This window comes from Pollicipes pollicipes, unplaced genomic scaffold (genome assembly GCF_011947565.3).
Source record: "Pollicipes pollicipes isolate AB1234 unplaced genomic scaffold, Ppol_2.1 Scaffold_4002;HRSCAF=4701_pilon_pilon_pilon, whole genome shotgun sequence".
Classification (NCBI taxonomy): domain Eukaryota; kingdom Metazoa; phylum Arthropoda; class Thecostraca; order Pollicipedomorpha; family Pollicipedidae; genus Pollicipes; species Pollicipes pollicipes.
The window spans coordinates 11,989,405-12,003,333 of record NW_023596420.1 but is presented as its reverse complement, the minus strand read 5'-3'; the positions used below and the strand labels follow the sequence as shown (position 1 = coordinate 12,003,333).

The following is a 13,929-nucleotide window of genomic DNA, read 5'->3' as shown; positions in this document are numbered from 1 at the left end:
GGTCCTGAAATATGAAGTTAAATGGACAGTCATTACCAATTATAACTCCAACGCGAACATTACACAAAATATTTGTTTATTTACATACCAATATTCATTTTAATAAACGGCATCAAACATAAGCATTCAGGAACGTTGACCACCACGAATATATCGCAGATACTGAAACTACAAAATGTGGTTTAGTAGGATTTATTTCGGAAGCAGATCCTAGAAATGGTATCTTTTAAGAAGGTTCAAAATGCAAAATCTACAATTTCTAGTCGCAATACCTATGTCCTTCGTGAAATCTCAGTTTTCAGTTCTATTACTATTTTGTATCTACCTTTCTGTAGTATCAACTAAGAACCATACTACGGGCTACCAAACCGTAGTCCTATGGTGACGTCACGTCTGCGCAGTCTTTTACTCTAGTAGCCTTGCTTAGAAGTATGGGGATGGAATTGGTGGGGTTGGGCGGAATCGCACCGTGCTGTGTGTGCACGTGTTGGGGCGGGCTATACGCAGGGTCTTCCAAGGTATTTTCGGCGCAAGGTTGGTCCTACACTTGCATGATGATGATGAGGACGGAAGATTTAAGGCATTGCCTTTGGAACTTACCCTTCTCTGCGACTGGGGAGTCGCTGATCGTTACGTTTTCCCCGGGCTTCCGCCTTTTGTTTGTCAGTTGTCCCTTGTTCCCGCGGTGCATGCGTTGTATGTGTGATGTATTCCCCGGTGGCCAGGATATGTCTGCCTTCCAGTGGGATTTTTTGTTGGAACTCCATCCCTGGAGTTAGTTCCCCTCCCCCCGCACCTTATTGTTAGTTTGGGGCCCAGTTTTGTTTGGAATATGGTAAACAAATTTGCAAAACATGTAGGATAACGATGAAAGCTTGACTTCCAGGTCATTATTGCTCAATTTTTAGAGTTAATTATGATCTCCTAAATTGTAGATGTAAAATAAAGCTTGTAATTGATGAATTAGTGGGCTGTCTGCCTACTGCAGCTAATAATAACTGCAGGTTTGGGGTAAAGTTGCTGGGCCCTCTGCATACCCCTCTCTTCTAAACACTTACCTAAGTTGTGATCACTGTTAGGAATAGGAATTAAGTTGCCCATGATGCCCATTTTTTATTGACATACACATAGTAGTAAATTGGGCATACCAGACCCTTGTTGTTTGTGTTACATATGTAATAGACAGCATACCCTCCTGAGTTGTTCATTTTGCTTTAACAAGAAGATTTGTTTTGAAATATCAGTAATTGTGTTAGCTTTAGGGCTAACTGGGCCTAAATTGGAGGTCAGGAAACCATGGTGATACTTTGAATATGATAGCTCATTTTTATAATTGGTTGCTACAAAAATATTAGAATGGACACTGGTGGACTCTTCAGCCAGTTGCTGCAAATAATTTTTTGTTAGGATGTGCAGGGCTCATCTCAGCAAACTGCATCTAGGTTCTAGAAGAAGTTTTGTCCAGGGTCCAGGGGAAGGAAAGTGAGAAAATATTTTGACAGGTCCACTCCCTCTAATCAGTCTAGCATGCTACCCTGCCTGACAAAGCCAGCTGGGAATATAAGGTTACATTGTAAAGGAAGGCATCTTTACTTTGTGTATGCCAATAGAGCCACATCAACTTATGAACATGGGAATGTAGAGCTGTAGAGGTATATTGTGTATTAGAGCAAGGGCTTAGAAATGGTTTGGTTGTGATAGGCCTCATGATGTCATGCCCTTGCTTGGTTCCAGTCCTGGAAAAAACCTAAACCATCTATACTCAGAGGCATGTGTACTCACCTATCAGGTATGCATTGCCATTTGTGATTTATGCAAGTGCATTTGCCAAGGTGTAGTGTATCTTGAACAAGAACAAACTTAGGCTCATCTTAAACATAGGCTTTTTGAGGGGTACGCTTCATGAACATGCAGATTAAGACCTCCCAGTTAAAAGACTAATCCAACTTTCTCATAAAAGGCAAAGCATGAGAAAGGCAACCCAGAAAAGTCATAAAACAAGGTTTCATGTCCTTAAGATGGATAATTGACCCAAGTCCAAGAAAAAGCTGGGTGATACCCTAGGTAGATTGGCCTAGAACAGGGCTCACCCAATTACTCTTGCAAAATGAAAGCCAAGTGTTCTGGTCAAAGGCCTCCTTTAACAAGCAACCGCAAGATTTTTATTTCAAAACATTTGGTTGTGAACAATAACAATTCCCATCTACTGCCCTTTTTGCCTTCAATTTTCGGCAGTAATACCATAAGACTAAAATGCTGTTTAAGTTGTGTTGTTACCATGATTTCACCTCTCATGGGCCCATGCTAAAACCAAACTTTACTTAATTATTGTAGAGCGGGTAAAAACTCCCAGCAAAAAGAACGGCATGACTTGAATCAGGTGTGGTATCCATTATTGACGTACTTCGCTCAAAAATTATATCCTGTCAACTTAACACATCAGGTGTGAATCCTCACTTGCACATTAGTTGCCTGGGATCATGCATGTGCACAAGCATGCCACCATGCATGACTACATTGTGCATTAGGGCCTACACTGTACATGTTGCTGGCCAGTGCTGTGCAGTGTGAGACCATCTGCTGACACTGCTGACCCTTCTGCCCAGATGTCAGACAGCTCCGATCTCAGTGGCGAGGAGTACGGCTCGTCGGCCGAGTTCTCCAATGACGAGGTGGACAGCGTGGACGAGCTGGACGGCTCTGATGTGGACGCCGACTACTCGCCGCCCAACATCAGCTATGTGGCTGACTCACTGCGAGACGAGGACATGGTGCTGGACCCGCACGAGCGGCGCAGGTGAGCATACTGCTTTATATGGCCAGGCTGCCAAGCTGCCTTGCATTGGGCAAGTGCTGGAGTTGTGGTGGTGGTCAGCAGGGGGTCTGTTGCTATAGTTATCCACAGATAGGTCAATGTGGAGGCAATCTTTGTTAATTGTGAATGGCTGCTTGCAGTCTTCTGACATCATTTGTTGCGGCAGTTATGCATTATCTTTAAAAATGCATTTTCCGCGAGATTGCGTCCATCCGCCGGTTGTTGTGACCATCTTCATTACCTGCCTCTTTGGCCAGCTCCTGAACAGAGCCTCAGTACATCTGTCATGATAACTGGATGGATATATGCTGTTTTGTAGTGGTAATTGTTAACACAGAACTGGGATTATGAATAGTTTTTCACGTTTGTGTTCATTAGTATCCATTCCAGCTGGCAACTAACTGGGGTGCCGGTAGTCCGGTTGTTGGGCTGCATGTCTCGGAAACCAAAGATGAGGGGTTCGCTCGCCCGCGGTGCACGGATGAGAAAGGCGACGCCACATAGCCTGATCGCGTCGTAAAGCCCCAGCGCCGCCAGCTAGCCGGGCCTGACCCGCCTGACCGGCGCCCGGCAGGCAGTCCAGCGAGGGTGAGGGCACCATGCAGCTGACGGAGCACATCGACCTGCAGGAGCCGCTCGCCTCGCTGCGCGGGCTGCTCGAGCAGCGCATGAGCATGGAGCTGGCCGGCTACGAGTACTGGCTGCAGGGCGTGCAGCAGGTGAGATGCGGCCGCGGCCGGGTGCGACGCGGGCCGGAGGTGGCTGAGGTGGTCTGCTGGGAATGGCTTGGCTATTAGGTGTCTTGCTGTGGGACAACATCCTGCGGGGAACAGTGCAGGTCTGGCCTGTCCGCCTGTAACTGACATCACCGCCCTGTGTCCCTTTGGCCGGAGGAGGGGGGGGGGGGGGGCATCAGCGGGGTGACAGCCCCTCTGCAGTAGCCCCGTGACGCGTTTTTGACGTCACCCCCGGGCTGCCGCCAGCTCGAGCCGGAGCACACGCCGGCCTGGCAGTGTATATGACGTCACCCAGGGCTGCCGCCAGCTCGAGCCGGAACACACGCCGGCCCTTGCAGTGTATATGACGTCACCGCTGGTTGCCGCCAGCTCGAGCCGAAGCACACGCTGGCCTTGCAGTGTATATGACGTCACCCAGGGCTGCCACCAGCTCGAGCCGGAGCACACGCTGGCCGAGCAGTGTATATGACGTCACCCAGGGCTGCCACCAGCTCGAGCCGAAGCACACGCTGGCCGAGCAGTGTATATGACGTCACCCAGGGCTGCCACTAGCTCGAGCCGGAGCACACGCTGGCCGAGCAGTGTATATGACGTCACCCAGGGCTGCCACTAGCTCGAGCCGGAGCACACGCTGGCCTTGCAGTGTATATGACGTCACCCAGGGCTGCCACCAGCTCGAGCTGGAGCACACGCTGGCCGAGCAGTGTATATGACGTCACCGCCGGTTTCCGCCAGCTCGAGCCGGAGCACACGCTGGCCGAGCAGTGTATCGAGGGCGAGGGCGTGGTCCAGGTCAACGTTGAGCTGTCGATCGGCCACGGCCGCCGCATGATCAACATCATCGACGTGCTGAAGCCGAGCGAGGAGTACATGGCGCGCCAGCGGCGGCCGGTGCGCGGCCTCAAGCGGCCGGTGCCGGCCTCGCCCACGCCAGAGGACGAGCCGGACGAGCTCGGTGACGAGCGAGACCCACTCGAAAGCGTCCTGGATGAGGACGTCGAGGTGCAGGAGGTGCAGGGTGAGTCGCCGTGGACGAGGGTGGGCTGCCACCCCTCGTCGAGGGCTCATTGCAGGGAGCGCTCCGCGGCGGTATGTTATTGTATGCATGCGGTGTCATGTGTATCACGCAGTAGCACGCTACCATGCGTATCAAGTCCACGATTATCAATCGTGTGCAGCCTGTTCTCTGCAGTAGAAGCTGCAAGTCTTTTTAAGAGCCAGTTTTTTATTAGTTTTGCACACTTCACACTTCAAAACACATATGATACGCAGTCACGGAGGTATTAGAAACGATACCACATGACCTTGCGCGCTTTTATCAACATCAGACATCGGGCAGCTGCACGGCCGCCTCCCACCAGAAGCCGCAGGTTACACATGACGTGTGCTGCAGCCGGGTTGCATCTCACTGGCGTGGCTCGTTCTGCCTGCGTGTGCGGTCTGTTGGCCTGCCTGACGCTGCTCTGTCGCCGCCGCGAGCTTGCCCGTCCCGGCTGGCCCCGGCGTCGCTCACCCGGCCCCGGCGTCACTCACCCGGCCCCGGCGCCGCTCACCCGGCCCCGGTGCCGCTTACTTGGCCCCGGCCGCCCGCAGAGCAACTGGCGCCGGCGGCCGAGGGGCGCGCCGGCTTCGCCGCCGCCAGCCAAACAGCGCCGGCCGCCCAGCGCGCCCAAGACGCCGCCCCAGCAGGAGACGCGTCAGGTGACGCGCTGGGCGCTCTCGCCCAAGTTCAAGGAGCTGCAGGCCACCTTCAACATCCCTACAGGTGAGACGCTGGCGGCGCGCGCGGCCAGCGGCTGTGGATGCGCGGTCCATGGCGCGCTCAGGCGGTGGCTGTGGCGAGTATGTGGCTGTCGTGCGGCACTTCGCGGGACTGCCAGCCGCTGAGGTTGTATTATCATGGTTTTATTGTCAAGGCTATATATCACCCAGCAGCTGGCAGATTGTAGCTACAATGTTTTTCAAGCAGGTCGACCGTGATGGAGATGTGTCGGCTCTTATTCGCTGAGGTGTGTTGAAATGGATGGTCCATATTGGGGCTGGGCTTAACTGGCTATACTTATTCATACTATTTGCACAAAGTCTTTTTCACTTTTTCACTCCTTAATGGCTGGACGCTCCCATTGTTTGTGTGTGTCGAGTAATTCATGCGAGTGATGGGTGATCTAAGGTGCACAAAGCTCGGATGCGACCCAGTCAGCATGTGGTGGGTGTTATGCAGTGTTCTGACGCTTAAGAGCGATTCCAACCAGGTCGCAGTTGTTCACTAACCGTGCCGTTGAGTGTGCCAAGGCGCGCCGCTTACTCCACGTGTCCCGCCCGCTTTTGTGCTGTTGCCACGTGCATACGGACGCACCGAGCCTCCGAAGAGTATTTGCGTCCGTGCTGACCGGGGTGGGCGTCCGGCCGCAGACCCCATGTGCTGGGACCAGGAGCACGTGCGCCACTGGCTCGGCTGGGCGCTGGAGCAGTTCCCGCTGGCGGAGATCCACCGTCAGGAGTTCGACACGCTCACCGGTAGGCTGCCCACCTGTAGTATCTGCATTGTCATCTAGTATCTGTGTCATCATCTAGCATTTGTATCGTCATCTAGTATCTGTATCACCATCTATTATCAGTATAGCTATCTAGTATCTGTATCGTGATCGAGTATCTATCGTCATCTAGTATCTGTATCGTCAACGAGTATATGTATCTTCATCTAGTGTCTGTATCGTCGTGGAGTATGTGTATCGTCATCTAGTATCTGCATTGCCATTTGGTATCTGGCTTCGGAGTCTCGTGGCGAACTTGGGTCTGAGGCTCACGGACTCTCCCCCCCCCCCCCCCCCTGGTAGGGCCGAGGGATGGCAATCCGTTGCATGATGTGCTTGCAACTAGCCAATGTAATCCACGTGTATCCTTGTGCACGTGTGGATTGTTTTGGCCTGTCACTGCGCCTGCCGTTTGGGTGCGGTATCCCTGGTGGGTAGTAGTCGTCCAAAGCACTCAACGAAAATAGGCCTTGGTTATCTTTTAATTTTGGGATACTGGCTCAGAAGATATGAACCGTTGAACTGTCGGGAGCGTGGGACAAAAATCTTGTGATTCTTGTGATGAAGTCTTGTGGCCAGCACGTATATTTTTCTCTTGTCGCATACATTCTTGGGCGCCTCTGTCGCTCATCTCAGAGCTTAAAAAGCATTGGGTTAAATGCGTGTGGCCGATCTTGGCATAGCTGCAATTCACGGGCACTGCTGGCAGGGGGCTTGGTCTCCTGTTGTCACTCGCTTGGTGCATATGCAGCACTTGGAACATGTGGCTTGGCTAGTTGGAGCAGCAGACAGTGAACTCTCATGCGTGTTGGCTGTGTAGTGCGGCGCGGTCACAGCGCGCGCCGTCGCTCATGTTGCAGGCGTGGACCTGTGCGCGATAGAGAAGGGCAGGTTCACTGAGCTGGTGCCCACCGACCCGAACGACCTCTTCTGGACACATCTGGAGCTGCTCAGGAAGTGCAAGTTTGTCGGTGAGTGCTGCACGCCGTCCTAGCACGGGGTGGCGCTGCTGGCGCGGCACTCGGGGCCGGCTGTTTGTGTGTGTTTTTGTAAGGCGACGAAGACTCGCCTGCAGATGTGGAGCTCGGCTGTCAGATATTGAGTTGGAACGTGGTGATTTAAAGCTGTGATTTCTGTGTAGATAAACAAGTGGTAAGAATGGCAGTCTGTGTCCATCTATTTCTTTAAGCATGCCGTTTTCAGAGTCCGTTGTGATAATGTTGGCATCTTATTTTTCAACAGCTATTGTTCAGCGAGAAGAGGTTGTCACAACCGTGAAACCAAAAAAGATTAAAGCGAAGTTTAACCTTGACGGACCGGACTTCGCAAACAGTAAGTAGCTAACCCGACTCAACCCCCTTGTCTTATACCAAAAGCATGTCGCCGTGAAATCAACTCAAATGGAAAAGTCAGATGTCGACCTAACATCTCATATAGTTTGGATGACTGCATAGTGACCCAGATGACTGCATAGTGACCCAGATGACTGCATAGTGATCCAATTGCAACGCCTTTCGCCGCCGTTTGCACATGCCCGGGAATACATCTCGGCATTGTTTTGATCACCGAGTGCCGCTGCTGTGTATTGGACCCGCGTGAAGCGCCCATGTGGAGTTTTGCGGCGCTGCGTCCGCGAGCCAGGCGATGTCTCTGTGATGTCTCCAGGTGATGTCGGCAGGCTCTCGTGGCGGACGTCAGCCGTCACACGCGTCCGTCACAGAGCTGATGGTGCTCGCCGGTTCACAGTCAGCTGCCGCCCACTGACAGGGCGTCCGTGGGCTTAGACCATTGATCGAAACCATTGCAATCAGCACAGAATGCCTGGTTCTCGAGAAGATGCCCCCTCGCCTGCGATGTGTGAAGTGCAGCTGCGCTCCTGGCTGGCAGACACGGTGGCGGGCCACATCCAGCTGTGGCAGTTCCTGTTGGAGCTGTTGACAGACAAATCTCGCCGGGAGATCATCCACTGGGTCGGCACCGACGGCGAGTTCAAGTTCAATGACCCCGAGATGGTCGCGTACCTCTGGGGCCAGCGCAAGAACAAGCCCAATATGAACTACGAGAAGCTGAGCCGGGCGCTGCGCTACTACTACGACAGCGACATGCTGCAGAAGGTGGGACCCGCCTGGCCGGACTCTGATGAGCGAACCGGCTTCAGCGGCTTCAATTATCGACGGGCTCCACGGGAATGTAATGGGTCTGGCGTCTAGTTTGCTTTGCGCCCGTGATCTGGGATAGTTTTGGACCCCAGATGTGCCACCGGAATACACCGTAAAGCGAACTGACTCTCACCTTACCTAAGCCGATATTGAGTGGCAGCATTTGCCTTGTTATTTGTCGTTGGTCAGTTCCCCAGCCATGGAGGCTATTTGCCTTTTAGTCGTGCTAACCCTTCAGTCAGAAGCAGCTTTCTAGGAGCGGAATGGAGGGGAGCTTGCTGTAACGTCCACTGCGTCCAGGGCGACGACGCAGTGCCTGTTCTTCCCCTGCAGCGATTGGTTGTGGCGGTTGAGCGGCAGATCTGTGACAAACACGTATTACATTTCTGGATCGCACTTACCGTGGGTGGGTCTTTGTTGGGTCGCCTTATGTGTGCTGGGTGCTTTGCTCTCGTGCGCTACAATAGCCTGATGCTAACATTATTAAGAATTTAAATTCCCCGAAACCTTCGCCTTGCTGCAGTGCCTAAACCTTCGCCTGGTTGGTCTAGTGCGCATCCCTGCCGAACCCATCACGGGCGCTCGCGGACGGAGAGCGTCCCTTGCTCTGCCCGTGACCGTCGCCCTGCGTGGCGTGCGCTGGCCGGCCTTCCCGGTACAGTGACCTCTGCCGTCCCGCCGCCAGGTGTCGGGCAAGCGGTTCGTGTACAAGTTCATCTGCGATCTACGCGCCGTGCTGGGCTACAGCCCGGCCGAGCTGGCGCGGCTCGTCATGGAGGCCGAGCACCGCGAGAACCTGGCCAAGAAGCAGCGGCTGCGCGCCAAGATTGCTGGGGGCCTGCTCTAGGATCGGCCGTGCCGCGGCGACGGCTGCGGGACCCGGCCTCCCTTCAGGGAAGCTCCCGCCGCCGGCGAAGTGCCGTAGTGAGGGAAGGGTCAGCTGATCAGGGCTGCTCGAGGACGGGGTCAGGTCGCTCATCCCCAGAGCTGAGCACGGGGAGCTGCCGGCCGTGTGTGGCCGCGTCGCATGGTGACCGTGGCTTGCCCTCAAGAGGTCGCTCGGAGGGCAAGACTGGCGGACCCGTGTCGCGCGGTGCCCCCGCCAGTCACTGGTCCGCGAAGTACCGGACAGACGGTCCTGTCAGTCACCGTTTGTATCAGGCTGTGAACTTTGTAGACCTACTCGAGCTGTACTCGCGTGGGTGATAGTACAACATTTATACGCTCGTTTAGTGGCTGCTTGTTTGCGGGTGGGGTTTACCAAAAACATCAGCGAACATGTTGGTAAGTAAAATAATTGGGTTCAGTCCAGTCGCGCCGGCGCAACTATTTGTGTCACGAACTAGCTGCAGTCTCGTATTGGCAAATTCGTCCATTGTTGCACAGTGTGAAAAAGCAAATAAACTACGCACAACTGTCGCCTATCTTTTATCATCGGAGACGAAATGGATATTTCGTGGGGAAGAAATCCTGGATGCGCCACTAATCGATGATTTATTGATTGTCGTCACGAAAAGTGAGCAAGTTTGGGGACTATGAGCCCATAGGTAAGATGATGCTCGGTAGTACCATCATTGGCATGTCCGTTCGGTGATTATGTATTCGTGAGGTGGGTCTAAACATTCGTTAAGATTGGTGCAGCGCATTATCAAGAAGCGCACTCGCACCATGAATGCTCTGTGAACAGTAGACCGGAGGTGCGGGGTTGGATTCCCGTGTGCCCACCCTTCGTGCCAGGATGAGAGACGGACGCCGCCGCATAGCCTCAGCGGCTTAGTGTGTCGCAGAGCACCATTGAGGGTGAGGAGAAGCTCTTATACTACTGTGATACTTGGGTACAGAGTACTAGACGCTCACGCTCATCTATGAGAGCAAAGCTGTAGGCCTTAAAATGATTGGCCAGCAACATATTTTCCCTAATTTATTTTGTGCAGAGCAGACAATATCACATTTTATGACAAGTGTATAGTCCCAGACGATGCAGAACGACGGAAATCACGAAGTGCTTTTTACAAGCCACCGTCTCGAGTGATATTGCCGAGAATGCTGTGACGCAAGCATGGCTATTCTTGTCGCCATTTTTAAGACCGCTGCGCACCCACACAGTGCGGCCGTCTTGGTGGGATTGTATGCGCTGGCTGCATGACAATGTGGCGCGTCAATCCCTCCCAAACAATGGCTTCGCATTGCTCTATAAATGCCATGCTAAGATATTGTCACTGTGCTGCATTTTACGTGCCAGGGCGTCGATAAATCCCGTTACGCATGGAGCAAAAATCAGGTTCTGATGGACAGCAATGGAGGGAAGAGAGCTATATCACGCTCAGTCCTCAGGTGAAGTCCCCAAAAAGGGACAGGTGTGAAAAACTTTCGTCCACAATATTTGGCTGCATAAGTGTTGATATATATATATATATATATATATATATATATATATATGTAAGAAGGGATATATATATATTATATATATATGTATATATATGTGTATATGTATATGTATATGTATATGTATATATATATATATATGTATATGCATATGTATATGTATATATATATACACATATACATATATATATATATATATATATATATATATATATATATATATATATATATATATATATATATATATATATATCAACACTCATGACGTATTTTGAGGGTTAAATGTGCTTATCCGCAGCAATCACTTATTGAAGCCGCAGTTTGCATCAGCATCTTAGAAGCATGCCACTTTAGTGTAACAGAAGGGATGCCCTTTTGCGTACCGAAATGTGAAATATGCGTATAATATGTCAGTGGAAGCCTAGGTAGTTCACTCATCATCCATATACGTAGTTACAAAAATGGGCTGTTCAGAATACACGTGTCTATCACAACCATTTTACACGCACATCCTTGACAAATCAAAATGTAATCGACAAAATATACGCAATTCAGTTAAAACAAGACACAAGAGCTCCTCCACACATCTAAGGCAGTGGTCCTCAGCCACTCCGTAACTACGCGTATGCAACTTCTTTTATGTTTGAAATGACTTTTCCCGTTCGCTTCATTGAACACGCATTGCGAGGCTGCTGTACTTTTGGGGTGCACTTCTCCAAGCTATTGTGCCTCCGAACAGAATCTCCCGATCTTGCTTCAGTTCGAACGCGTGGCAAACGAAGCGCCGGTCTTGTCGACGCCATGCCCAATCCAGTTTGATTGTAACAGCAGTACTACTTGAGCTGGTTCTAGTGATGATACTGCATGCGTACTCGGTGCTCAATGAGCTCACCCACGCTCAGCCACCCTAACCACCTCCGGACGGCACTGACGATGATCGTACATTTGGAGGTCCTCTATCACCCTGGCCGAAAAATTTCAGATCTGTGGCGACAACACAGATTCTGTAAAACACATTCGGCAGCAATGGTGATTGCATTGTTTTACGTATGAGCTTCTTTGGCGTTGGTGTGACGTTGTTGTAATAGCACAGCTGGAATCCCTGCGTACTTCCGCACAAGTCTATAAAGTCAGGGCGCCCATGACAGGGTTAAAAAAACACCCGGGTTACCGCATCTCTTTCAGCTAGTCTTGGTAGGGTCGGGGGTAGGTGCGGTTGGGGGCAGGGGCCACAGAGTTAACAAAGACCCCCACGAAAAAATCATTGCACGAGTTGCTCTTCGCTTCTTTAATCTTTTTACTCGCTTCAACCTCATCAGTAGCCAAATAGCAACGGGAAGATCCAGTTCTGTTCGTATTTTTAACCGAAGAAGCTGAAGGCGTCAGGTGCTAAATAACTGCACAGAAGACAACTTTTGCATTATTTTCTGATGTTCCTCTCATACTGTGTCAGTTTTTTGTTTGTTTGTTTGCTTGTTTGTTTTGTTAACTGATGGCATTCAGGGTTTTCGCCGAATTTTTCTTTTCGTTTCTTTGCTCTACGGCGATAGGCATTGAGGACTCCGCGAACGTCGACTGTGGATCGAAACGGGATCAACGTTTGGAGTTGACATCGCCATCCCACGAGTCTGGGAATGCTGAGCTACGTTCAGGACTGATTAGCGAAAAAAGGGATCAGGCAGTGATAAACATGCGCGCTTGCAAGCCCAAGAAACAAAATCCAACTTCCAGCGTTGCAGTCTCCGCCGGCAGCACTGCCTCGGTCTCCCTCTCCGGTTAACACCAGGAGGTGGCCGACGGCCGGACGAGAACGATGACGCATCTGAAAGACGCGTCTTTGAACGCTTTAAAGTTTCAATTCGTCCGTTTAGAAGGAAGCCGAAGAGAACACATCACCTACACGAGTTTTAGATTGCCAATAGGAACTAATTGCATTGGCAGTACTGTAAAATCGTGCTGGAATCTGGTGGGGGAGCTGGAAAAGAAAAGACGCAAAATTTTCATTTCCGTGTTGTAACCTTTAAGCTGTTCAGAGGTCTACCAACCTCAAAATCACACGGCTGAAGTGTACATCCCAGTCTAACCTTTGAACGATACAAATTGATTTTGAAACGCTCGAAGGATTACTTCACAACGGTCGTTCTCGCGCGCCCGGCGTCTGTCGTTACCTGCAGAGGCCAATGGCTCTCGATTTTACAGAAACTGTAGCCCCGGCCCAGCGCTGCTCTGGCTCCTAAGATTGCAAACACAGGCCCAAAACTTTTTGCGTAATTTGTTTCACTTGACGATTCTGGAGGAGGATTGACCTCAGGCACCATGGGTCCGCCTAATTTAATGTCTCACCTCATTTTGATTTACTTTATTAAATACTTATGAAACTCTCATATTCTCCGGGTAAGAAGAAGCTTCCTGTTAGTGTGCTTGTTATTCTTTGTCTCTGTCTCAATGATACACCTTCCGATGTTTTGGCATTTACAGCATTGCATCCATATATTATGGATTTTTTCCTCTCTTAAAAAATGCAGGTTTCAGATTTATGTGCTATAAAGATAACGGTCCTTAAATCCGAGATTGCCGTTCTGTGGATCTCAATGTCCCGGTGCGCTCGGTGCGAGATGTTGTCGCCGGGGAAAAAATATTTTGTTGGGCTTCGATGAACAACACTGGGTTTCGGTAACCGACTTGTAGTCGATGCCATGTGGCTTAAGACGCTGTTGGACGCGTTTGATTCAAGAATTACTTGTGTAAGTTGACGTGCGCGACTATTAAAGGCTGCCACGGAGAACCCCGGCAGGCAGCTGTAAGGCGGACTTCAGGCTGCAATGCTATACTCACGTTGGGCATGTCCGAAGTGTCTAGCGCTGTTTTGCTGGTCATTGTTGGACGATTACCGCTAAAGGTTTAGTTGGGTGCTTCGATCGTCAGGATTTCGTGACTGTTGCATTGAATATTAATGTCGAAGTGGGGGTCGGCACGTTTCAAGGATTCTTCCCAACCTAGATAAGACAGAAGTATTAGCTGCCAGAAAGTGCTAACTGAACCTCTCAAGAACCCAGAAAAAAACTAGCTAAAACTCATCTACGCATTGAATTCTTGTTTGCCTGCCGAAAAAACAAGTTTAGTCCCGCGGTTTATTGAAGGCTCACTGAAGCCTGTGACGCATATTTTCTCCAAGAACACTGAGGTATTAGCTCGTTCTGTCAACTTTGTTAAGGTTTTATTGAACGAGGCAATCATAGAAACTTTCCGATAGAAAGCCTTTGTAGAACGACAGCACTCACGCTTATCTGGATCAATCT

General features: G+C 50.7%; 1 protein-coding gene across 1 annotated transcript; it reads left to right on the top strand.

Annotated features, from left to right (window-relative positions):
• The first annotated feature begins 450 nt into the window (after positions 1-450).
• On the top strand, positions 451-9,478 carry LOC119094098 (DNA-binding protein Ets97D). Its single transcript, XM_037217174.1, has 10 exons — positions 451-534; positions 2,607-2,797; positions 3,390-3,534; positions 4,288-4,590; positions 5,179-5,317; positions 5,965-6,069; positions 6,947-7,057; positions 7,329-7,418; positions 7,974-8,200; positions 8,931-9,478. Exons 2-10 carry the CDS (start codon positions 2,607-2,609, stop codon positions 9,090-9,092), a joined length of 1,473 nt encoding a protein of 490 aa, XP_037073069.1. The 5' UTR covers positions 451-534; the 3' UTR covers positions 9,093-9,478.
• The last annotated feature ends 4,451 nt before the right edge of the window (positions 9,479-13,929 follow it).

What these genes read in the sequence shown, in the direction of transcription:
- LOC119094098 (XM_037217174.1), top strand. Translation starts at nt 2,607, where the DNA reads ATGTCAGACAGCTCCGATCTCAGTGGCGAGGAGTACGGCTCGTCGGCC. An exon ending in GGCTGCAGGGCGTGCAGCAG is followed by an intron (nt 3,535 to 4,287) that starts GTGAGATGCGGC and finishes GGTTTCCGCCAG; the next exon opens with CTCGAGCCGGAGCACACGCT. An exon ending in CAGGAAGTGCAAGTTTGTCG is followed by an intron (nt 7,058 to 7,328) that starts GTGAGTGCTGCA and finishes ATTTTTCAACAG; the next exon opens with CTATTGTTCAGCGAGAAGAG.